General features: G+C 38.9%; 2 protein-coding genes across 2 annotated transcripts in view; both read left to right on the forward strand.

The window, feature by feature from the left end:
- Window positions 1–24,951, forward strand: part of LOC143888320 (P-loop containing nucleoside triphosphate hydrolases superfamily protein) — a 62,830-nt gene that overhangs the window by 10,039 nt on the left and 27,840 nt on the right. The window contains exons 5-8 of the mRNA XM_077392694.1: window positions 13,576–13,768; window positions 13,934–13,964; window positions 14,165–14,223; window positions 14,473–14,546. Coding sequence (XP_077248809.1) covers window positions 13,576–13,768; window positions 13,934–13,964; window positions 14,165–14,223; window positions 14,473–14,546 — 357 coding nt within the window. The remainder of the gene's footprint in view (window positions 1–13,575; window positions 13,769–13,933; window positions 13,965–14,164; window positions 14,224–14,472; window positions 14,547–24,951) is intronic.
- On the forward strand, window positions 16,951–20,967 carry LOC143887387 (uncharacterized). The gene is made up of 2 exons (XM_077391483.1): window positions 16,951–18,869; window positions 18,989–20,967. The coding sequence occupies exon 1, from the start codon at window positions 18,080–18,082 to the stop codon at window positions 18,779–18,781; it is 702 nt and encodes a 233-aa protein (XP_077247598.1). The 5' UTR covers window positions 16,951–18,079; the 3' UTR covers window positions 18,782–18,869; window positions 18,989–20,967.

A 24,951-nucleotide genomic window follows, 5' to 3' on the forward strand; every position in this document is an offset into this window, starting at 1 on the left:
TATTTTTCTTTTTTTTTAGATTGTTTTGAGCCTATATTGATTCTAATGCTTGTATTGGGATATGATGAGCATGCTAGCAAGTCACAAATCATGTATTGATCAATTTTCATGATTTACTTTATATTTTAGAGCCTTATTTGTGAAAATTGCATGTTACAGAGTGCTTTCAATATATATATATATATATATATATATATATATATATATATATATATATATATATATATATATATACTAGTAAAAAACCCCGTGCGATGCACGGGCCAACAAAGAACTGTACGGACCACATCATAGGTTGATCCAAACCGTCCATGTGATGGAACACAACATAAATAGGTTGTGCTCGAAAAATCATTTCCATAGGCTGATCCTAGCCCTCCAATCTATAGAGGTTTCCATAATATGTTGTTCCTCTTAAATCGGATGGTTAAGATCACCCTATAGATTTTTTATTAAAAAAGCATAAAGGAGGGTGGTAGGATTGAAATTATGTGGCTTTAATGGGTGCCTTTGTTAAAAAGCATAAAGGAGGGGGTAGGATTGAAAATATGTGGGTTGAATGGGTGCCTTTGTTAAAAAAAGTAAAAAAAAGTGATGTGTAATTCTATTAGAATTTTGGGAGAAATTCAAAAAATTCTCTTATTTTCTCTTCTGCTATATATATATATATTATGCTAAATAAATGGAACCCGTGCTATATGTCACCCTAGACATCTAAACTTCTAGAATCACTTCCAAATCATGTCTAGACCTTCCAAATTCCATGAGTCTCATTTTAAGGGACACACTTTGTCTCATTAGGATGTTTTCCTTTTTAGGAGACATGCTCTGTCTCAATAGAAGAGTTTTCTTTGTAGGAGACCACCTTGGTGTCATCAGAGGGTTAACCCATAGGAGACATGCCCAGTCTCATTTACTCCCCTCATAGAGTGTTAGATGTGCTTTGACTTACTTGCATCATTTTTTAGTATTGATTGTTCAGGAGTCTATTTCATAGACTGTTGGTTTGTCCTATAGCTTAGGAGTTAGTCCTTTAAAGTCGTTGTCTTCTTCTTTGTTATTAGAGCCTTGCTGGCTTGGGATCTTAGATTGTTTTCTCTGTTCTTGGGACACTTGTTTACTCGTTTGTGGATTGTTCCATCTTGTTTGTTGATTTGGGGTTTCCCCTTTATCCTAAGGGTTTTACCCTAGGGTGTTGTTTTGTTTGTTCCCTTTGGCCTTTGACCAAAATGGTGAAAGTGTTTGAAATTTTAAAATCTATAAACATTGAAATCATTTACAATCACAAGAGCATTGAAATCATTTAAAGGTCCAAAAACATTAAAAACACTTGAAAATTTTAAAATCTAAAAAAACATTGAAATATCTTAAAATTCAAAAAAATATTTAACAAACAGAAAAATCCAAAATCATCTAAAGTGTTGAGTAGTTTTAGGAGTGTAGTAAGAGAGTTCGTTTTGAACTACGTTGGCTTGATCATCTTCCACGAGGTAAGTAGAGCAGCTTGGGATCTTTATCCCAAGTCCAGCCAAACTTTGTAAGTAGACTTTGTAAAGCTTTCAAAAATTATTCAAACAATTTATTTTCAAAAAGATCTTCCTCTAGAGTTAGGAGTTTGTCCTAGATAGAGAGTTTTAGAGTTAGGAGTTTGTCTTTAATGTGTTGTGTGATTTGTTTGTGTTTGTGTTAGAGTTAGGGGTTTGTTATGCCTCCGTCCGGTCAGTTGGCGATTCACATCGCCGACTGATGACTAGGTCTAGGATGCGCTAGTGATCCCATTGTGTTCCTTAGGACACACAGCCTAGTTACACATAGGTTGTAGGAACCACTTGCATTAGCTTAGGGCTAACCTGCATTTAGTTATGGCATATAGGGTGTCATAAAATCCACAATCCACTGAAATTTAAATAATCGCATAAGAAACTTTAATAACTAGTCCGGTCTTTTAGGTCAAGTCTAGGATAGAGGTCTAGATGTCTTAGGCATCATAGGTTAGAATAGGTGCGAAGAACTACGTTGCCTTGATTCTCGTGGAGGCGGGGATATGTAGGCTTCTTTGGATGAACATCAGACCATCAAATGACTCAGGCTAAATTGTTTAGAGTCTTAGGATTTGTTGTGTTGTTATATTATATATTTTGTTGTGTTTCTTACTTTCTTGTGCAGACCCTATACCTGTAGCTGTAGCATGCATGCGTTTGTCCACCAGAACTTAGACACCAGTTAGGTATGTCACTCATAACCTAGTTGTGATTAGGCGGCACATTTTTTATTTTGTTTTGTATGTGCTTATTATTTCATCCCCTGGTCATGCATGATTTGGTAGACGTCTTCCCGGGGATATTTTGTTCCCATTTCACATGATTTTACCCAAAATTCTTTGAAGTTAATGAAAATGGCTTAAGAGACCAAGTGCATGCACTCGGACGAATTGGGAGTGCTTTTCAGACCTTCTCCATTCGTAACCAGGCACGAGCCCATATACATTTATTGTTATCCATTGCACAGAGGATTTGATTTTGGGGTTCCATGGCCTATCCATGGATGGCGACTCTGAGTTATTTTAGGTACATCTTGGTTTGAGGATTTATCCTTGGATCAAGAGGTATCTAGTTTGTATCGCCACTCGTGCTATGCTATGAGGGTGGCATCCGTTCCGAGAGTTCCTTGGCACAGCTCTCCTTCACATGTGGAGATCTTTGAGGATTGCAAGGGGATGTCGCGTCCCTCGGCACTCGTCTTCAGATCGGGGTCCACAGGCTGGCGACTCTGCTGGGGATTTCTTAAAACATTGCCTAACTCTATAAAAATGCCATTTTAATTAACTTTGGAGAAATTTGGGTTAAAATCATTTTAAATGGGAACTTTATCGTTAGAATCCAGGGGCACCAGATAGGTGCGTAATTAAAACGAGGGATTCATACACTGCACATCATACATTGTCATATCCTTCATTCTTTATTTCTTTCGTTGTTTTTCATTATTATTGGCTCCACGAAAATAGATACAGTGCGTGCCAGACTGGGAGGTCATTACCCTGACAGAACTGCTTGATCTATTTTCAAGCTATGCGCCGGTGCTGCAGCCGTAGACATTGGGCGTACTTTTGTCTACAGCAGCCGATGAGCAATGAAGCATACTATGTTTAACATAGGGCGTACTTGTGTTATACATAATAAGTATGGTTCATACGCATATTACCTGATAGATTGAGTTCGGAGCCCTACTTTGTTTTATATATTATGTATATACTTACTGACTTAGTGAAACCCAACTAGGAAGTACCCATGTTTATATAAGTATATTGCATTCATATAGGGTCGAACATGTGTTGCTCACACATGTGGAGCCTAGAGTTAGGAGCTTTGTCCCATTTGTAGACTAGGGTAGCTCATTTTATATGGCTACAACACGGTCCTAGCACACTCATCAGTCTGTCTTGAGTCAAGACTTTCTTGACTCCGCTATATTAGAATTAGGGTTGGTGCCCCTGGTTAGGATATATGTGTATGTATATATACCTATATATACTGATTATGTATATTAGGGTTCTCTTAGTTAGAGATCCTTATTCATTTCAATTTGTTATATCCATTATCTGTTCAGATCTAGATCTAGTCAGTGGCTTTTGCTTGCCATTTCCTTGGCCGGGTTTTGTCCTTTGATCTGTTGATTATAGGATTTGACCCGTTGTCATATATGTTCTCACCTTTGGTCGATCCTTCATTTGGTCACCTTTCTCTGGTAACCATATTCCGAGCTTATCTTACCACCGTATTCATATACCTTTGGTTGAGCTGTGGGAATCCTTTCTAGCGTCGTCATGCTGCCGGATTTTGTCCAGAATATTTTGAGCATGGCCGCTATCCTTTAAAGTTAGTTAAACCATGAGTTTACCTTACATTGACTTTCTTGTCTAGCCGTTATGCTACTGAATTTTTTGTAAAATATTTTGAGCATGATTGCTATTTTTTGGAGTCAGTTTACCTTGTCTTGATTTGCATGTATAGCCTCAATTAGCTTAGAACCCATTCTTAGTGAGAACTTCTGGTTTGATCAGTTGTATTTGCATCTTTTCAGTTTCACTAGGTTAGTGGCCAGTACATGTCATTCTCGTGGTCACAATTTATTTGTTACCCTTTGTCTATGTATTAATTCTTTTGTTGTGTCATAGATTCAGGTTAAGTATATACATTACTCAGTAGGATTAGATCCTTACTTGTTTACTCGTTGTTGATATCCATCATTCAGATTTTAGATTTGGTCCTTGACCCTACTTTTGTCATTCTTATAGCCATGGTCTATTATCTGAGCCATTGATTTTTCATTGATCCATGTTTACCTATCATATATCTTTTACCCTTGGATCATATCGAAATCATTGATGGAAAAGTTTGATCTAACCTGTATCCTTTGAGTGCATGATTATCACTGAGATCGAAATTTATTTAGATCTGGGATGTTTATCGTTCCTGAGTCTTTCATTCCCAAAAGAAGAACATTTATACTTGAATGAGACTTAAAGGAGTGGATTGAGAATTCCTGGAGACCCTGTTGATGTAGGTCATATTATCACTGTCTATTTTTCCTTGACCTTCATAGACAGTATTTCTTTGACTTTAAAAATAAAATACTCATTGATGTGTTCAAGATTACTTTTATCTTTATCTGTTTAGAATTTTTATCTCATGACTATTGAGATAGTGTGAATGCGTCTAAGTCAAAAGTCTGTGTTCAGCAAAAAGCCCTTCTTCTAAAAGACTGACCATTTCTGAACTCATTCGATACAGCAGTCTATTGCTTTACCCACATTGTCAACATGCCTTTTGTTGCCCCATTTAACCTAGACCTTGTGGAGTTGCCTTTTCTGGGATTCCTACTCCGGGATCGAACTTTATAGTTATCATTATCATGAAGAAAGGTGTATCATCTATAAACTTTCAGTGTTAGTTCACTACCTTTGAAGAAGTGTCTTGTGTCTTTAGATTTGTCTTTCATTAAGTGTACATCAACTTTCTTCTCTCTAAGTTGAAAATTTTCAGTTATGTAGATGTTAAAAAAAAAAAAAGTGTCATGTCTGTCAGTCTTTCTTATATAGAGTCAGTGTTTTGTTTTCTATTAGAACTGATGAAGAGCACATAGAGGTGTGTCTGTGAGTCATCTATGTACTTCAAAGTTTTCAATTCAATAAAGCATTTGGTTATGTATCTTCAATGTTTTATGATTCACTCTTAGATCTTATGTTTAAACAACTAAAGACCCCTTTTTCGGATGAAAATGCATATGAAATTCCCTTCGAGATCTGAAAGAAGGTCAAACAAGAGGAAGAGCGTCTAGCATAGCCACTTGAAGAAGAAATCGAAGCTATTGATAGTGGTATCGAAATTCGAAACTCGGGAATGATGGAGTGGCAAAACTTTATCTCCCGATGAGCGCAAAGAATTGATAAACCTGTTTATAGGGGTTTGAGGTAGTCTTGCTTGATCCTATAAGGATAAACCAAGGGAATGCCCTGTCGTTGAGCAAAGCAAGACTTCATCTGCTTTAGACATCCAGTTGAAGAGTAAAATTTTAAAGAGATAAGCATCAGACATCCTGTGGAGCTGATGAGATATTGAGAGAAGATTTTCAGGCAAGGAAGTTGTATTGTAAATTTGAGCCCTAAAAAAATAAATAAATTTGGGCTGTGTATTTTCGTTATGATTTCGAGGCAAGATGGGAGTGGAGCACAGTGGTTGAAGTTTTGCCTGACATGCCGTCGACTCCTCGGAAAAAAAAAATTCATAGCCTTTTGAACCTTAAGCGCAGGAGCTTACATGTCAAAGCACTAGGAGGCCATCTTTGGACGTTTGAACCTTTATAGCCAAAATCCTAATGTTTGAAAATCCATTTGTAAACCCTTTAGGCCAAAAATTAAAATCAAACCATTTCTTTTCAAACACATTATAAACCCGGGGCATTTATCCCCACCTCTTCAGAGGTACGTAGGCAACCTGATCAATTCAGGTTCGGTCAATCTTTGGGATAAAAGCTCCCTGCCAATCTTTTTGAAGCTAAATGCTAAACCATTCTTTGAAAAACCCCAAAGCGAACTACGCGGATCTGATCCTCCATTTTTGGAGTACGTAGGAAGTCTGGCAAGACCAGATTCGGTCAAAATCCTTAGAACCTTATGTATTGAACCCCTTTGAACCCAAGCCTACCTAGAAAGTCCTTTTGGTGAAACAAGCAAAGGTTCAAGGCAAACAAAAGCAAAAACAGAAAAAAGAACGAGAATCTGAAGACCCACTAGGTTGAAAACCCGAAAAGGCGGCCTAGATAAAGTCATTTTCTTGCTAAGTTAATAACTAAAGAGATTGGCTTATGTAAAGTAAGGGTAGCGGTCTGCTGGATTGAAAACTTGAAGATGCAATCTAGTTAGAGGCAAAGACTTCCAATGAAAAGTTGAGTTGAATGGAAGCAGAAAGAGTTCCTAAGTAGCGAAGAATTCTAAAGTTTGAGTGCAAGTAGTGCAACCAAAAGTTGAGATAAGTAGTCTTTTAGACTGAAAGCTTGGAAAGCAAAAGTTGAGATAAATGGTCTTTTAGACTGAAAGCTTGGAAGACATTAGTTTTGACTTCTTTCGAAAAGAGAAATCGAGGAGACGGAGAAGCAACCTCTACGCAGGGCAGAATCCTGGAATCCGAGTAGTGTCGGTGAGATTTACTTTGATACATTTCTAAACTAGGGGCATTAAGACTGAGCAATCCGAAGGGGGTAATAACCATGACGGAATCCTGATGGAGAAAATTATATCCTCTTGACATGGTTTTCAAGATTACTCTAAGAGTGGCTAGCCTTACCATAACAAAATAACACATTTTATCTAAGGGTGAATCAAAAGTGAGTGATGTCCTTTGAATAATTTGAGTCTTCTTTGATTGAGTCCTTGGAATTATTTTTCTTATTTTTTTTATCATTTCTTTTTCTCTCAATGTCCAAAGTGTTTGGCACTGGAAGAGTGAGAGTACACCTTTTGAAATGTAAAGAGAATTCAAAGTGGATCCTCGTCTGGAAATCAAGGAAAGGGCAAGTCACATTTTGTTCGAACTTGTCAGAGACATCAAAACCTCAAGTAGTGAGCAGTGAAAGAAACAATTTGCAAATTCAGCCATTGTGGATATCTTTTTACCCATATACCCAAGAAAGGACCTACGCAAACTTGAACTTTTCTTACCTATCCTGGCTTTGCTCTCCAATGAATCCTGTCATGGAAGTAATCATACTAGGGGCATCTTTTATGACTGGCGTCATAAAAGATATCAAACATGTTGATAATTGAGATAGATTTTCTCAGCAGATAGAAGCAAGAGATGCTTGAACACTCTCTTGAATCAAATTCCTCAATTGAACTCATTATTTGAAAGAGTCAATGTTTCAAAAAATCTAGTCCCCAGTAGAATCTAGAACCTGCTTTTGCAGTTTTCAAACCCAGGAGAATGTAGTTCCCTTGTTAAAAAGAGTCAATATCCTAAAATTCTTTCAAGTTACTTGAGTTTGGTTTTCAGCAATGATCATGCACTCCCATATATTCTTGGCAGGAGATAGCTATGCTATCAATGAACTCGATATAAGATCGATAAACCCATCAATCATGTTTGCAAGCCCTTTGGGCCTAAATAATAATAAAATCTTTTGATTGTTAATCAGTGAGGTGCTAAGTAGTGGCCTGTTTATTTGTTGCTTGGTGAAAAGTAGTTTCGCCTTGGTATTGAATATTTGGGAGAGAAGTAGTTTCCTCAAATATTTAAATACCCGGATGATTGACAGTGAAGTGTCAAGTAGTGACCTGTCTAATCATCGTCCCGCAATGTGCCGCTACCTAACGAGTTAGGAGTCAGGCATATCTGCGAAGAGGTTTTGTATGGAACTGTTTGGCAGGACCATATAAATCTTGGGGTGATTCGCTACCTTGAAGGAGAAGAGTCAGAGTTACCCGGATAGCTAAACAGATGGATTTTCAGCAATGGTCTGTACAGCTATCGCCTGGTGAAAAGTAGTTTCACCGTGATTTTAAATTGGGCGAAAAGTAGTTTCCCCTTTGAATTGGAAGTTTGGGTGAAAAGTAGTTTCCCCTTTGATTTAAAGATTGGGCGAAAAGTAGTTTCCCCGTTGATTTTAAGATTGGGCGAGAAGTAGTTTCCCCGTTGATTGGAAGATTGGGCAAAAAGTAGTTTCCACATTGATAGGAAGATTGGGCGAAAAGTAGTTTCCCCGTTAATTAGAAGATTGGGCGAAAAGTAGTTTCCCCGTTGATTGAAAAATTGGGTGAAAAGTAGTTTTCCCGTTGTTTGAAAGATTGGATGAAAAGTAGTTTCCTCGTTGATTGGAAGATTGGGCGAAAAGTAGTTTCCCCGTTGATTGAAGGATTGGGCGAAAGGTAGTTTCCCCTTGGATTGGAAGGAGTTTTTGAAGAGAAAAGTTGTTCCTCAATTATTTGAAGATTTTGGAAGAGAAAAGTAGTCTCTCGAAGGCAGAATTTTTGAAGAGAAAAGTAGTTTCTCAAAGATAGAGTTTTGAAGAGAAAAGTAGTTTCTCAGTTATTTGAAGATTTTGGAAGAGAAAAGCAGTTTCTCAAAGGCAGAGTTTTTGGAGAGAAAAGTAGTTTATCAGGGATAGAGATTTTAGAATGAAAAGTAGTTTCTCAGAGATAGAGTTTTTGGAGAAGAGTAGTTTCTCCAAGATAGAGTTTTTGGAGAGAGAAGTAGTTTCTCAGAGATAAAGATGTTGAAGAGAAGTAGTTTCTCAGAGATAAAGATGTTGGAGAAAAGTAGTTTCTCAGAGATAGAGATTTTGGAGAAAAGTATTTTCTCATGAATATAGTTTTTTTTTAAAAGAAGAGTAGTTTCTCATTGATGAAGAATGTGAGAAAAGTAGTTTCTCGTGGCTGGGAAGGTTTTGGAGAAAAGTAGTTTATCGTGATTATGATGTTTGTGGGAAAAGTAGTTTCCTTTTGGTTTTGATTGTTTGTGTGAAAAGTAGTTCCCTTTCGATTTCGATTGTTTATGTAAAAAAAAAAAAGTTTCCTTTCAGTTTAAAAGTAGTCTCCCCATTGTTTTGAATGCTTGAGGTGAAAAGTAGTTTCACCAATATGATATGTTTTGTCGAGTTAAGAGTTTCAAGAGAGGCCATCTCATTGAGATGTAATGATTGCCAAGTTAAGAGTCGGAGAGATGCTATCTCACCAATGCTTGCATCTTAAGAGTCTTGTTGAAAAGCCATGTTACTATTTTACCCTTGTTAATGCCATTCTTAGAACCAAAAACCCAAAAATTTGCTTTGCTTTGTTTTGGGTCTATCAAAATGTGTTGTCTATTGAGCTTTGGCATTCGCGCGTCAAGCACGCTCTGCCAAAGAGGGGCATCTGTAGATACCCCGTTTTGACCGAGCCCTATCCCCTTGTTTGACCCGAGGCATCCTTCTGTGGGATAAAAGAGTGGTCATAATTTTCGCCAAGTAGGGCTGTCCAGTAAAGCAAAGAGGGGCAAATGTGTCATTCAATTGGGGTAAAAAGGACCCATATTTCTTGAATGAGACAAAATGGGAGGGTGAAATTTGGAAAAAAAAAGGAAGGGGAAATACAAATGGAATTGATCTAAGGTCATTAGAATATGCATCTCAAATGATTGGTTAAGATGCACTTGAAGGGGGGCTGCCCATGGAACAAAAGGGGTGCAAATATATCATTCCCCTTTTGCATAAGAGGAACCGAACTAGGGTTTAGGAGAGGCCTCTTCTCATTTTTAGAAAAGGGGTGGGTTTTCTTCATTTTAGAGGGGCTAATCAAAAAGGAAAATTGCAGAGAGCATAGAGAGAGAGAGAGGGAAGCTCCCATATCCGCCGACCATCTTCTCAACCATCATCCCCGGCCGGCCATCTCCCTCCTCCTCCTCTTCTTCTTCTTCTTCTTCTTCTTCTTCTTCTTCTTACCCACCTCCGACCTCATTCCCGCCGGAACTCCGGCCGAATCCCACCACCATCCCCTCTTTTCCGGCCATAACCTCCATGATTTCCGGATTCCATCATCCACCAAACCCACTTCATTTCCCTTTCTAGCCACTTCAAAAACCCATCTTTATCCCTCTACATCAGCCACCATTTTTTTTTCCCAAACCCATTTGCAGCCACCATTAGATCCACCACCACCACCACCACCCATCTTCAGCCACCCCCATCTCACTCTCCACCAAATCCAATCCGAGTATCACTATCTCTATTTCCTCCATTGATTCCGGCGAGATTTGCCGGAATCCGATCTCACTCCCAAACCCATTTTCAGAGCCACCTCCATCTCCAATTCACAAACCCATTTTCTAAATACCCAAACCCATCCCCACCTCTATCTCCACCTCTCAATCACCATTTCCTACCCTCTATCACCACTATAAACCCTCTTCTGTCTATTGAAATCGGAGAGAACCAAGGTTATTTTGCAGAGAAAGGAAAAGGCCAAAAGTTAATCTATGCTTCACACCACAATTATTCACATGCAGAGACGTATAGTGCTTTAAGTATGAAGAATCGAAAGTCTTAACTCAGACAAAATATCAATCAAAGAGCCAGTACCCATAATGTTTGAACTGATAAAGAGATTAAACCATCAAATTCCAAAAGAAACAGAATATCTGAAAGGGAAATGACATCACCACTGCCGTATTTTGATGATCGCACTTCTCACATTGTTAAAAAGTACGGTATGGCTCGCACCATAGGATTGATGCAGGACAATACCTAATTTAGGAGAAATCCTATACTCCTAATAGGATTAAGACTTTAGGACAGCTGAGGGCTTACACGGAAAACTAAAAGAATACTTAACAATTAACCTAGGGCTGAATTAACGCCTAATTAATCTATGGACAACACCAATAATGAGACCTAAATAGCATAAATAATTGTAAAGATCATAATTAAGCATGAACTAAACCTTATACAAATCGATCAAAGTGATAAAGATTTGTAAGATGAATTTATTAGTCTGAAACAATGCCTATGCATGCATCCAATTAAAAGAATTAAAAGATAATGTAAGACCTATCAATTAGATGTAACAAAAGAATGAGAAATTAATAATAATCAACGAAGAAAAAAAAATGTCTAGCAACAGGAATTGGGTCAAAACAATCCAGATTTAGGCCATAGGGGTATTTTGGTAATTTCTGCAAATCTGAAAATTGAAGGAAATTGCCGTCCAGATCTTAGGTAAGGGTTTAGATAGGTAAAATAAAGGTAATTCTAGGGTTTAGGTTCTGATTTGATGGTAAGTTTAGGCTATGGATCTTTAAAAAGGGATTCCGAGCTTGAAAAGGGTAAGAACTTGCAATAAGATTTAAAAATGCTTGAAAGTTGAGGTTCTTGTGAGTTTTAGGTGAGGTTTAGTCACTAAAACAATCCCTCAAAATCTCAAAACATGATCTTGAAGAACAAGGGTGATCTATGGATTTTGGGTTTTTCTAGTTTTAAGGGTTAAGAACGAAGAAAATAGAAAATCTGATTTACTAACCTTGTTTGTGCTAATTTGATTGAAGAAATAGAAGAGAATAGATGAGAGAAGATGATTCCAAACCACGAGAAGAAGAGAGAAGAAGAAAGCCCAAATTTCTGGCTTCAAGCAAAACATCGATTCTATTCAATATTCAAAAGTCCCTTGTATTGCTTTCATAAGATTTATTTATAAGAAAAGAAACCCTAGAAGATAACTTAAAACCTAAGCAACTAATCTCAACCATTCATCTAATCCAGAGTAAACTAAATAAAGTTAAAAACTTACCAAAAATAGTAATCCCGTAATAGACCTATATCACTTCCTAAAAACACACAGAACTTGCTCAAAACACATCCATATCATGTGATCTCCGGCTCATTAGATAGATAATTGAAAAACCTTTATAATAATACCAAAAACACGCCAAACAGATGAGATTTGATGCCTAAAAAGTAGGCTACAAACAAAATGACGAAAATAAAAAGTAAATAATAAAACAAAAACGCACATGTCTGTGACCCATGCTAGAGTCTCCGCCATCAGTCTCGTCCACATCTGCACAAACCTTGAATCCACACCCATTGTTGATGTCCCCATCAAGGATGATCTAAACCGTCAATTAGATGGGCCACAACCTAAATAGGTTGTGCCCCAAAAATCATTTCCATAGGTTGATCCTAACTCTCCGATCTTTAGAGGGAATGAATATTAAAGGGTTGATCCTAACGCTTTATAGATCGGACGGTTAGGATCAACCTATGGAAATGATTTTTGGGGCACAACCTATTTAGGCTGTGGCCCATCTAATGGATGGTTTGGATCATCCTATGGTGTGATCATCAAAATACGGTAGTGGTGATATCATTTCCCTATCCGAATTTCTCCAAACATGAAGCAGAAATTAAATTACGTCTCAAGGATGATGCATCAATAGTATCAGTCTGGCCTAAATAATAAACTAACTCTAAACTTATCTGAATACTGATTGCTTTAACTTTAACCGGATTTCCATTGCCTATGTAGATATTCTTTCAAACTCCAATTCAGTGTCCTTCATTTTTCCGATGTTTTTAGTCATAATAGAATTCTTCTCTAGTTTTTGTCACCTAAGATCTCCAAATTCAAATCAAACGCCAAATCTCTCCAAATTGGTTGTAAACTTTTGTTAAAGTTACGGGTTTTGAAGAACTATCTTGTGGGCTCTGTTGTGGCAAATTACATGCTCTCTTGCTTGTACTGTGGCCCCTGCTAAAGTGTTTCTTAAGTTATTTTATGCACTGCATGATACTTTCATTGGTGTTGTTACTGGGAAAACAATTGATATTTTGGACTCTTATTAATGAGCTGCATTATATTGCTATACTTTGTTATTCAATATAATAGATTTATTTTTTATTTTGCTTAAAACAAGATGCTCAACGATAAGGTTCTTCCATTGTGACCTGGTGGTCACGGGTTTGAGTCACGGAAACGGCCTCTCTGCAAAGCAGGGGTAAGGCTGCATACATCTAGCCCTCCCAGATCCCGCAATGGCGGGAGCCTCGTGCACTGGGCCGCCCTTTTTTTAAAACAAGATGCTCAAAGTGTCTCAGAATAGTTGCAAAATTTTTATAAGGACGGTAAAAGAATTTGAAAGTCATTTAACGTACAATTATGCTACATCATTTAGGTCTTGAGGAGCAAAATGAAACAGATTATTCAGGCCTCCTTCCTAGTTCTTACTTCGTAGACATTATGGGATCAAAGCACCAGGATAATCTAATAAACTGAATGTACTGAAAAATAAATTTATTTTAAAATAGTTTTTGTTTCTTAACCCATTTCTGTTGTCATAAATAAATGTTTCTATTATGCCCTTCGTCTTCCTATAATGTTTTCTACCTGCCCCTTCAGTGGGGCAGCCCCATTGGAAATGGTCTCTATTTACCAATATGAAGGTTTCCCACATGTTTTGCTCTGTGTTAATTGCAGCATTCTTTTTTATCTGTTAACAAGCTCAGTTGCTTCTCCTAATGTTCCGCTTGTAATATGTTTTTATAAAACATCTGAAGGTACATTGTGGGTTTAGCTGGTTCTCCTGGTGCTGGGAAAAGCACTCTAGCGGCTGAAGTAGTTCGTCGTGTAAACATGCTTTGGCCCCAAAAGGCTTTGACAATGGATTCCCAAGTTGAGCCTACAGATATAGCCATTGTTCTTCCCATGGATGGGTTCCATCTTTATCGTTCCCAATTAGACGCGATGGAGGTAAACTTTTCTCTACAGTGTCTATGCATGGAGCTAGATTAATTACTAATTTCCAGCTATACACATGTTATTTAATCCATTACTTTTCGTTCAATGGTCAAAATGCTTAGTGATTGGGATTGCTATTTGTTTTTCTGACTATTGGATCTATCCGGCCATTATTAGAATCCTGAGGAAGCACACGCAAGAAGAGGAGGTGGGAATTTCTATATGAGGTCATTACAATTTAGGCCCTGTTTGTTTGAGATTATGATAACCGATGGTGAGCCCCAAAACCGATTATTGGACTCAATAATTGGTTTGGGGCTCACCATTGGTTATCATAATCATAAACGAACAGGACCTTAGGGATTTCATGATCAACAAAATTATTGATCCTTCCATTGGTGAATTCAGCTCCATGGACATTTGATCCAGTGCGATTACTGACATGTCTTAGAACTCTAAGGAGCCAGGTGATTTCCTGTTGATGCAAGTGCTTATTTAAACTTCTAACAATTTCTTATGAGTTAACCTTGCATATAGTCGCTCACCTTCTCATGCTTCTTATGTGTTTTTTTTTTGTCGTTGTGTTATTATTATTTTTTAAAATATTTTTAGAGCCTTTCCATATACATTCAGAAACAAGTTTGCAAAACTCAAAAATACAAGCAACAATTGGGTCTTCTCTTTTACTATGTTCTAAAAGATCATGATTGGTTCAGGGATCTGTTTATATGCCTTCATTTGACCACGGTGTTGGAGATCCAATTGAAGATGATATTTTTGTGTCACTTCAGTAAGTCATTTAACTTATTCATCTTTTTTTTTTTCCTCTTGAGCACCCAACGTTGGGAATCTTTTTTACTTGAAATTAATTTATTCTTCTAAAACATGCAAAATTGTGCAGCATGATCTTGCTATAAAATGAGTGTATACTTGTTACCACAAGTTGAAATCTTTTTACTTGAATGAATTTATTCTTCTAAAACATGAAAAATTGTGTAATATTGCTATAAAATGAATGCTTAGGGCTACTTGTTCTTTTTGTTTACAATGATAGTATTACAATGTGTTTTCCTGATGCTGGCAATGTTTACATGTCACTTGTTTCGAATTAGATTCAGTGGAAGCATCACTGATAGACATATTATATGTGTATATATGTATATTATATAATTTGGTCCATTTAAAACTTAAAGTAGTTCAGTTGGTGTGAAATATTTTGCATGGGGTGCATTTGTTGGCTCATCATTACCATTGGTAGACCTGGGGATGCATTGTCGTCTTGTTGTTGGAGAAAATTTATGGGGTTTGGCATTAGCTTATTCTGTTAGTTAAAAGTTTTCTAAGGTTATAAGTTAGGCATCTGAGCATATATGCTAATCTATTGTCATTTCTCTGGCAAATAAGATAGGCTGCAGCATTTGGAGGTTGTTTCATGTTATTGATGAGTTAATTGATCTATCTACTAGGCGTGGCTTTTCTATATTATTCATTTCTAGGAGCTCTAACGATCTAGTGGATTCACTTGCAAGGAGTGGGGTCCATAGGTATACATTATAGGCGGCACAACCTCTGGCCGCATTGTAATCAACTCTGATGCAACAACTCATGACCAACTCAAAAACATTTTTTAAATAAAACAAGTCTCTTAATTGAAATATGGATCTATTTAGGAAAGTAACCAACTAAGAAGTTTAACTCTTAATACAGATGATTTGCTTGTTAGGCCACAGGGAAAAAATTCCTACAATTGAAACTAGATCAACTGCACATCCAGCATGGTATAGTTTGTAGAATAGAAATTTCGTATAATAAAAAATGGATAGGTTAATCGATTTTGCTTTCATGCTTCAAACCAGATGGTTTTACAATAAAAACTTTTTCCCTCTTGCAACTTTTGTACTCTAGTTTTTGTGGGAAACAGGTCTAGACTTTAGATTGCCAATATTGACTCACGAGCACATATTAAACCTCGACTCTCGTACCTGCATCCAAGCAACACTGGTTAAAATGATGGAAGATTAACTTCATGAAGTTTTATAGCATATTTTTCAGCAATAGGATTCATGAAAGCTACTTTTGTGAGCTGCCAATATTTTAGAGAAATGAATTCTGTAGATAGGTAATATCAAAAGTGTTAGAAGGGTTAAGTAACAATATACCCATTTAAGGGTATTTTAGTCTTCTTCTTGAACAACACTAATATATATATATATATATATATATATATATATATATATATATATATATATATATATATATATATATATATATATATATATGGGCTTACTGTTCCTGCCCCCGAGCTTAGATAAGCTTATCTGCGCTCGAGTGCAGAAACAGGGTGGGCCCACATTGTTGGGGTGATCCAAAGCATTCATTTGGAAGGCCCTATCATAGATAGGGTGTCCACAAATCAGCTCCATTGGATGGGTTAGGATGATCCTATGGATCTGATTTTTGGCACACCCTATCTATGGAAGGACCTTCCAAATGGATGCATTGGATCACCCCATAAATGTGGGCCCACATGATTTATCAGCACTCGTGCGCAGATAAGCTATCTGCGCTTGTGCTCATAAACCTTTTTCCCTATATATATATATATATATATATATATATATAAGAAAAGTGATTGTACTCGGTCGAGTAGATAAGCTTATCTACTCAGTCGGGCAAAAAACAACGGGGCCCACATTGTTTGGGTGATCCAAACCATTCATTTGAAAGGAGCTAACCTACAGAAGGTGTCCACGAAAAATCAGATCCATAGGATCATCCTAACCCATCCAAATGTGGAGGGGAAAATGGATAGCCACTGTTTGTCCACAAATCTGCCCATTTTCCCTCCACATTTGGATGGGTTAGGATGATCCTACGGATCTGATTTTTTATGGACACTCTATCTAGGTAAGGGCCTTTCAAATGAATGGTTTAGATCACCCAAACAATGTGGCCCCAGTGTTTTTTGCCCGACCGAGTAGATAAGCTTATCTACTCGGCCGAGTACAATCACTTTTCCCTCTCTCTCTCTCTCTCTCTCTCTCTCTCTCTCTCTATATATATATATATATATATATATATATATATATATATCATGTTTGTGAGAGGTCAGATTTAGACTCCCATTTTCAGCCATCATACTCTCTCCTTCTCTCTCCTCCATTGTTAACATGGTATCAAAGCTTTAGGCTAAGAATTCCGCACCATCTTCAGTTCTTGTTCGTTACACACAAAGCAAACTGCCGCCGGGGGGTTCGAAACCGCTGCAGTGGCCCACCATCGCTAGGAAACCGACGCCATGGCCCACCGTCGCTAGGGTGTCCTGCTGCCCGTCACTGCCGTCTTGATACTGTAATCCTCCGATTTGTTCTATATGGTCTTCCAGTGAATTGTTCTTTGATTTCGTGATTTTGATCGTGTTCGGCTGATATTAGTTGTACCAATCACATTGGAAGGGTGCAATTTGGCCTCAGAAATCTGAACATAGGGCTGCTATCATATCGGAATGGCATTTTGCTTGAGTCTATATGATTTTGAGGCTCGACAACCCCTATTGCCATCTGTTTTTGGATCAGTTCTACGAAGTGTTTCTAGCGATTTTTTGGTGTTAGTTGTCCGTTGTTGTGATTGGTTTCTTGTGGTTATTTGAGGATAGTGGGTATTATGGCCACCTCTACCGGGTTCTTCAACTATGGAAATTTAGAATATTCAGATGACAACGATTAGATTGGATAGCTCGAATTATCCTCTGGCGAATGGTTGTTGAAACCTTTCTTCTTGCCTAAGGAAAGGTTGAGTATACTGAGTGGGATCCCCTGATAGTGAGGATACGTCTTATGGGAAGTGGAGGCAGGAAGATGTTGTGATAAGACCCTTCTTTGGAATAGTATGGAATTTAAAGTTGCTGACCCCATGATGTATCTTAGATCTTCCAAAGACATTTGGAAACTACTTGAGACCTTTTATTCGGAGGTAAATAATTTGACTAGAATCTGTGATGTTTACATCAGTAACTCCTGAATTTGAAGTGTAGAGACAAGTTTGTTTCTCAGTTCTATTTCCAATATCTGACTTTATGTGAATAGCTTGATATGTACTTGCCATTCTTGACTGATGCCACTGTCTTAGCCAATCGTCAGCAAGTTTTGTTTGTTTTTCAGTGTCTGGATGCTTTGGGGCCAGAGTTCCTCCCTATCCATCAGTTGATCGTTGGTTTAGAATCTATTTCTTCTCTTGATGAAGTGTTTTCTTGGGTTCAAAGGTCTATGAGGGTTGAGGGTTCGAGTGAGCTGTTTGTTGAGTTGGGTGGTGATCGGGGTGGTAATGGTGGTCGATCTTCCCATGGTAGAGGCCATCGTGACTGGTAGTGGCCTTGATTCAGGGGGAGGTCGTGGTGCTAGAGCTCGTGGTTTGTTTGTTTTTCAGTGTCTGGATGCTTTGGGGCCAGAGTTCCTCCCTATCCATCAGTTGATCGTTGGTTTAAAATCTATTTCCTCTCTTGATGAAGTGTTTTCTTGGGTTCAAAGGTCTCTGAGGGTTGAGGGTTCGAGTGAGCTGTTTGTTGAGTTGGGTGGTGATCGGGGTGGTAATGGTGGTCGATCTTCCCATGGTAGAGGCCATCGTGACTGTGGTAGTGGCCTTGATTCAGGGGGAGGCCGTGGTGCTAGAGCTCGTGGATCCCGCTTCCATGCTCACTGTTGTATGGAGGGCCACCCTATCGACCATTGTTATGATCTACATCTGGAGTTATGGCATTCTCGATATGCAAATCGTGCTTCAGTTTCTGTACCTATGGGCTCAATGCAACTGTCATCTGGGCAGACTAAGCAAGGTGATTCTCTAGTGGTTTCTCGTGCCGAGTATGATGACATGTTGAGATCTAAGGACAAAGACATGCAACCAACTGCCCCTTTAGCTCAACAAGATAGCTCTTTCTCTTGTTTCCTTATTGGCTCTAGGTCATGGCTTATTGATTCTGAAGCAAACGATAAGACCAATAAATCTGATATATTATCTTCCTTCTAGTTACATTCTTCACCAAGTCATAGTGTTACCTTAGCTGGTGGGACTACGTCTCCGGTCTCAGGAGTAGGTGTAGCTTCTCCTCATTCAGGTCTCCCATTACCTTATGTTGTTTGTGTGCCCAAATTTCCTTCTAATTTACTTTTTGTTTTTCAGTTCAGTAAACATCTGAATTGTTTAATTTCTTTCTTTCCTTATTGCGTCTTTCAGGATCTGAAGGCTGGGAGGGAGATTGGTTCGAGTCGCGAGGTGGATGGTCTTATTACCTTGATCAGAAGTATGAAAGTGCACCCTACGATGCTCAGTTAACTCCTTTCAATGGCATTGCTGTTTGGGCCACCCTTCAATTGAGAAGCTTTAGAAGTCAGTTTTAGTGTTAGTCTAATTAAGTCTTTTCGGTGCAACTCTTGTGAACTGTAAAAGCACCATAGGGTGTCCACCCCTACTAATCAAAGGATTCTGTAAAGGGAAGCACTTCATTTCACTTAACCTAGCCAAAGGAAAAAGTACCAAGGTTCTGTTAGTGGTGTTCTTTTATTGTAGTCTCAAGGTTAACGGATTCAACTTTGGTGTGGAGCACCTTGACACGAATAAGCTGTTCTTTAGTTGATGTGGTGGAAGGTAGTGCTGGCTTTAAGAGTACTTGCAAAGTGTTCCGTGGAATAAGAACCAATTTGGCTCAAACCTGGATGCAATGACTCAGGCATTACCAAATGGAGGTGCCAGGCTTATAGAAGTGCTCAAACATCCGCCATATGAACCACTTCCAATTTCAAAACAAATTCCCTTATTTGAACTTGGCGGGCATTCTTTCGCTATGGGTGTTTAAACATAGGCTCAAACATGATTAGAAGGGTTCTAGCTATGTCATGCGTTTAGTACAAAAAAAGCCATAGGAAGCTGCAAAGATGACCAAAAGAGGGCGCTTTCTTGTGTTGCACTGAAGAAAAAAGGACCTAATAGAAGAGCGTCTTCTCTTAGCTTTCTTCCTCCCGTGCCCACCGCTGCCCGACCCGCGCTAGAGGGGAAGATTGGCAAAGCGGGAAAGGTCAAGTACATGGGAAGAGGAAGAGGGAGAGGGAGCAGCATCTTATTCTCTTTGCTAGAACTTCCTGATCGAATAAGCATTTGGAGCGGGCTCCTCGTTCATTTCGTTGGCAGAAACAATCCAATCCATTCGGGTCTTTGAGGAACCCAAAAACAAACGAACTCTTTTGACTTGATTCATAGATAGAATCAACGGATAGATAGAAAAGAGATAGATGAACGAGATATCTTTTGATTTTTGTTGTCTAAGAGAAAGAGGCAGAGAGTAGGCATCCCTTTAGATGTCTATGTATCCTTTATCATCTCCAGATTTTCTTTTATATTGTTATATCTTCTCTCTCTAAATTGATGATTATTCAAGAATGACATGGCTCTTTTTAATAAAAAACTGCTCAGAAGTTTTCTCTGCACGTTGTGTTTTTTATTCTGATATTTGCAATCAATATCGGTACTCAACTGGATGTTTAATGATAAGGAATATTTTTCTACTTGTGATGGGTTTACATCCTTCTTGGAGACGTGTGGTAATCTTCATCGGTCATCTTGTTCTTATACCTTCCAACAAAATGAAGTATTTGAAAGGAAACCTCGTTGTCTTCTTGATATGGCTCCCTCTCATATTCATATGAAGGTTACTAAACCCTATTGGAGTGATGTTATACTCACATCTTTCTTCCTTAGTAATCGACTACCTTCTTCTGTGTTGGATAATCAAACCCCATTCTCGGCTCTAGATCCTTCTAGAAATCCCTTTCCTATGATCCCATGAATCTTTGTTTGTGTGTGTTTTGTTCACAGATTATCCCCTGGCTTAGATAAGGTAGATTCCCGTGCTAAAAAATGTGTATTCCTTGGTTACTCACTTACTAGAGGCGTATAAGTGTTACAGTCCCACCTTACGCATTGTCTTTTTCTCTACTGATGTTACCTTTGTTGAGACCTTTTTTTTTAACTTTTGACCCAAAGACAGCCTTTGTTCTTGACACCGATATGCCTCTTCCCATACCTTCTTCCTCTTTGAATGTCTCCCTTTCTCAACTGCAGGTTTATACTCTTGGCCTTGGAAGGATTTGGTACTCATCACAATGCACCTACCTTATATCCTCCACCTACTCAATCGCCTTCCCAGTCTGACGGGTCTACCTTAGGTATTTTCTCATCTATTGTTCCTTCTGATTCAGTTGTTTATGATTATCTAGTTGCTTCTCAAACTCATTCCCACACAGTTGAACATCCTATTTCTAACTTTGTATCATATAATCATATTTCTCCTTCATATCAAACTTTTCACTCTGCCTTGTCTTCTGTTATTGTGCCTAAATCTGTTGCAGAAGCTTTAGATCATCCTAGTTGGTGTGCCACCACAGATGCTGAGATCAATGCTCGTCATTCTAATGGGCACTTGGCAGTTGGTCCTGCTTATGTCCGGTGGTCAAACTGTTGATTGTTGTTTTATGTTATGTATTTGTTGATGGTACAGTTTAGCATTTGAAAGCCCGCTTGGTTGCAAAGGGTTACACTCATACATTTGTGATTGATTATACAGAGTCTTTTTCTCATGTTGATAAAATTCTACGTGTCCATGTTCTTATTTCATTAATTGTAAATTGGGGTTGACCAATGTTATGATTTGGGTATGAAGAGTGCTTTTCGGCAAGGTGACCTAACTGAGGAGGTCTATATGGAGCAACTTCCTGGCTATGTTGTTCAAGGAGAGATGGGATTAGTATGTTGTTTTCGTAAGGCTTTATTTGGACTGAAACAATCTCCCCGAGGTTGGCTTAGGAGATTTAGTGAGGTTGTTATGCGTTTTAGTATGAAACAATATGAATTTTTTGTTTGAATTGTATGAAGCAATGTGATATTGATCACTCAGTTTTTAGTTCTCACTCGGATGCCAGATATATTTTCTTGAGTCTTTGTGGATGATATTGTTATTACTAGAAATAATAGGACAGACATACAAAAGCTGAAAGAATTTCTTCAGATAGAGTTCTGCACCAAGGATATGTGTCGCCTCAGGTACTTTTTGAGAGTTGAGGTGGCATATTCTCATGATGGACTTCTCTTGTCTCAAAGGAAGTATGTGTTGTATATCTTTGAGGAGACAGATCCTTGGGATCAAACCTGTTGAGGTACCCATGGATCCTAATGTGAACCTCTATCCAGATTAGAGGGAGCTTTTGGAAGATCAAATATAGGAGATTGGTTGGCAAGTTGATCTACTTGACTGTTACTCATCCTAACATCTCCTTTGTGATAGGTGTGATTAGCCAGTTTATGAGTTCTCCGCAACCCTCTCATTGGGGAGCAGTTCTTCAAATAGTTAAATCCTTGAAGAGTGCTCCCAAGAAAGGCTTATTCTTTAGAAAACATAATCATGTAAGGTTGGAAGGATTCATTGATGCAGACTGGGCAGGATCTCCAGCAGGGTCAACTATAGGATAGTGTACCTTTGTTGGAGGCAATTTAGTATCGTGGCAGAGTAAGAAACAAGATGTGGTGGCTACTGGCTAGAGTTAGTGTGGAGGCAGAATATCGAGCTATGGCTTATACTTATGGGGCAGTTGACTTGGTTGAGATCTCTTTTGTCTGAGATTGGTGTTTCTTCCTCATCTCCAACGTCATTGTACTGTGATAATAGTGCAGATATTAATATGGCCTAAAATCCAGCTTTTCATGAGAGGACTAAGCATATTGAAGTGGATTGCCATTTCATTCGTGAGAAGCTCCAAAAGGGAGAAATATGTATTGTGTTTAGCCGATTTGGAGATCAATTGGCCGAGATGTTCACCAAACCATTGAGAAAGTCTAAGTTGAGTGATATTTGTAACAATCTAGGGCTATATGACATCTATATATAATGTTTGTAGGCGGTCAGATTTAGACCTGTTAACCGAAAGTTTAGAGAGAGAGAGATAAATGAGTTAGGGTAATCTCCCCCTGACTCATATCTTTATACTAAAATAAAAGGAATGTACAAAGTCCTAAATGCCCTTAGGCAAGTTACATATTCCAACACTCCCCTTCAAACTGGAATGGAGATATCATGCATTCCTAGCTTGTTACATATATCACTCAATTTTGACTTATTTAAGGACTTTGTAAACATATCAGCTAATTGGTCCCCTGGCCGAGTAAACACAGTGCAAATCTCTCTTTTCTGGATTCTTTGACGGATAAAATGACAATCCACTTCAATATGTTTGGTGCGCTCATGGAAGACTGGATTGTTGGCAATGTATATTGCAGCTTTGTTGTCACAATAAAGCTGCGAAGGAGAAGATGAAATGAAGCCAATTTCAGAAAGAAGTGAACGTAGCCAAATAAGTTCCGTGCTTGTCTGTGCCATTGCCCTGTATTCAGCCTCTGGACTGGACATAGCTATAACATCATGTTTCTTACTCTTCCATGAAACAAGATTGCCACCTACAAATGTACAATACCCAGTGGTGGACCGTCTATCTGCTGGGGATTCAGCCCAATCTGCATCAGAGAAGCCTTCAACTTTCATATGGCCATGTCTTTTGAACATCAATCCCTTCCGTGGAGCCCCTTTCAAATACTTGAAATATGTATCACCGCAGCCTAATGAGAAGTACGTGGAGAGCTCATATACTGACTGACAACTCCAACAGCATATGAAATATTTGGCCGAGTAACCGTGGGATATATAAGTTTACCGATAAGCCTGCGATACCTGCCAGGATCCTCCAACAACTCTCCTTCTTCTGGAACGAGTTTCACATTAGGATCCATGGGTGTAGAAGCTGGTTTAACTCCAAGATTGCCTGTTTCTTTTAGCAAGTCCAAGACATACTTTCTCTGTGATAGGAACAAGCCTCTAGAAGAACGAGCAACCTCTATCCCCAATAAATACTTGAGCTGACCCAAATCCTTAGTAGAGAATTCCTTTTGCAAGAAGGTTTTCAAACGCTGTATACCTTGTGAATTGCTCCTTGTAATGATTATGTCATCCACATAAACTATCAACAAAAACACCCAACTGAAGAGTGATAACTGAAGACCGAGTGATCCACTACGCATTGTTTCATGCCAAAGCGCATGACTGCCTCACTGAATCTCCCAAACCACGCACACACAGATTGTTTGAGGCCATAGAGTGACTTGCGTAGGCGACACACGTAGGAGGAAGTCTCCTCCTGAGCAACAAACCCAGGTGGTTGCTCCATATACACTTTCTCAGTCAGGTCGCCATGGAGGAAGGCATTCTTCACATCCAGCTGATGAAGGGGCCAGCTATGATTAACTGCAAGAGACAGGAGCACACGTATCGAAGGAATTTTTGCAACTGGACTGAAGGTCTCAGTGTAGTCAACACCAAAAGTCTGAGTGTATCCTTTCGCGATTAACCGTGCTTTTAAGCGCTCGACAGTATCATCAGGGAGGTATTTGATGGAGAAAACCCACCGACAACCAACAGGACGGGCACCAGGGGGTAGGGAAACCAGATCCCATGTATCATTACTATGAAGAGCGCTCATTTCTAGGTTCATAGCATCACGCCAGCCATGATGTTCAAGAGCCTTAGCCATTGATTGTGGTAAAGACATAGAAGACAAGGAGGAAACAAAGCTCTGGAAGGTACTGATGAGCTTATCATAAGAAACAAAATTCGAAATAAGATGTGCAATGGAACGGGATCTCGTACGAGATGCAATAGGAGAATCTGAAACAACAGAGGAAGGTGGAAGAGAAGATACCTGAGAGCGGGAGAGAGGGATCATCGGCTCAGAAGATGATTGTGCGAGAGGAGCTAGAAGAGAGCTATAGGTAACTTGGCGCCGCTGATACTGCTGTGTAATTTTAGGTGGAGCTAGCTTCTCCAACGTGGCAGAAGAAGTAGAATCTGCAGAAGCTGGCTGCACGGAAACAGGAGATGACGGAAGAGAAGCAGGTAGATCTAGTAAGGGAAGCGAGACCTCGTACTCGAGAGAAGGGGTGAAGATGCCGCGCCATGTTGGAAGAATGCCTCAGACTCAAAGAACGTAACATCGGCTGAGACAAACCAGGGACGCAGACGAGGGCTATAGCAATGATAGCCTTTTGGCGTACGGGAATACCCCAGAAAGACACAACGCTCAGACCAGTGACCAAGTTTGTCA

Source organism: Tasmannia lanceolata, unplaced genomic scaffold, assembly GCF_043159265.1.
Source record: "Tasmannia lanceolata isolate RefF3 unplaced genomic scaffold, GAP_Taslan_0.1 ptg000012l, whole genome shotgun sequence".
NCBI classification, from domain to species: Eukaryota; Viridiplantae; Streptophyta; class Magnoliopsida; order Canellales; family Winteraceae; genus Tasmannia; species Tasmannia lanceolata.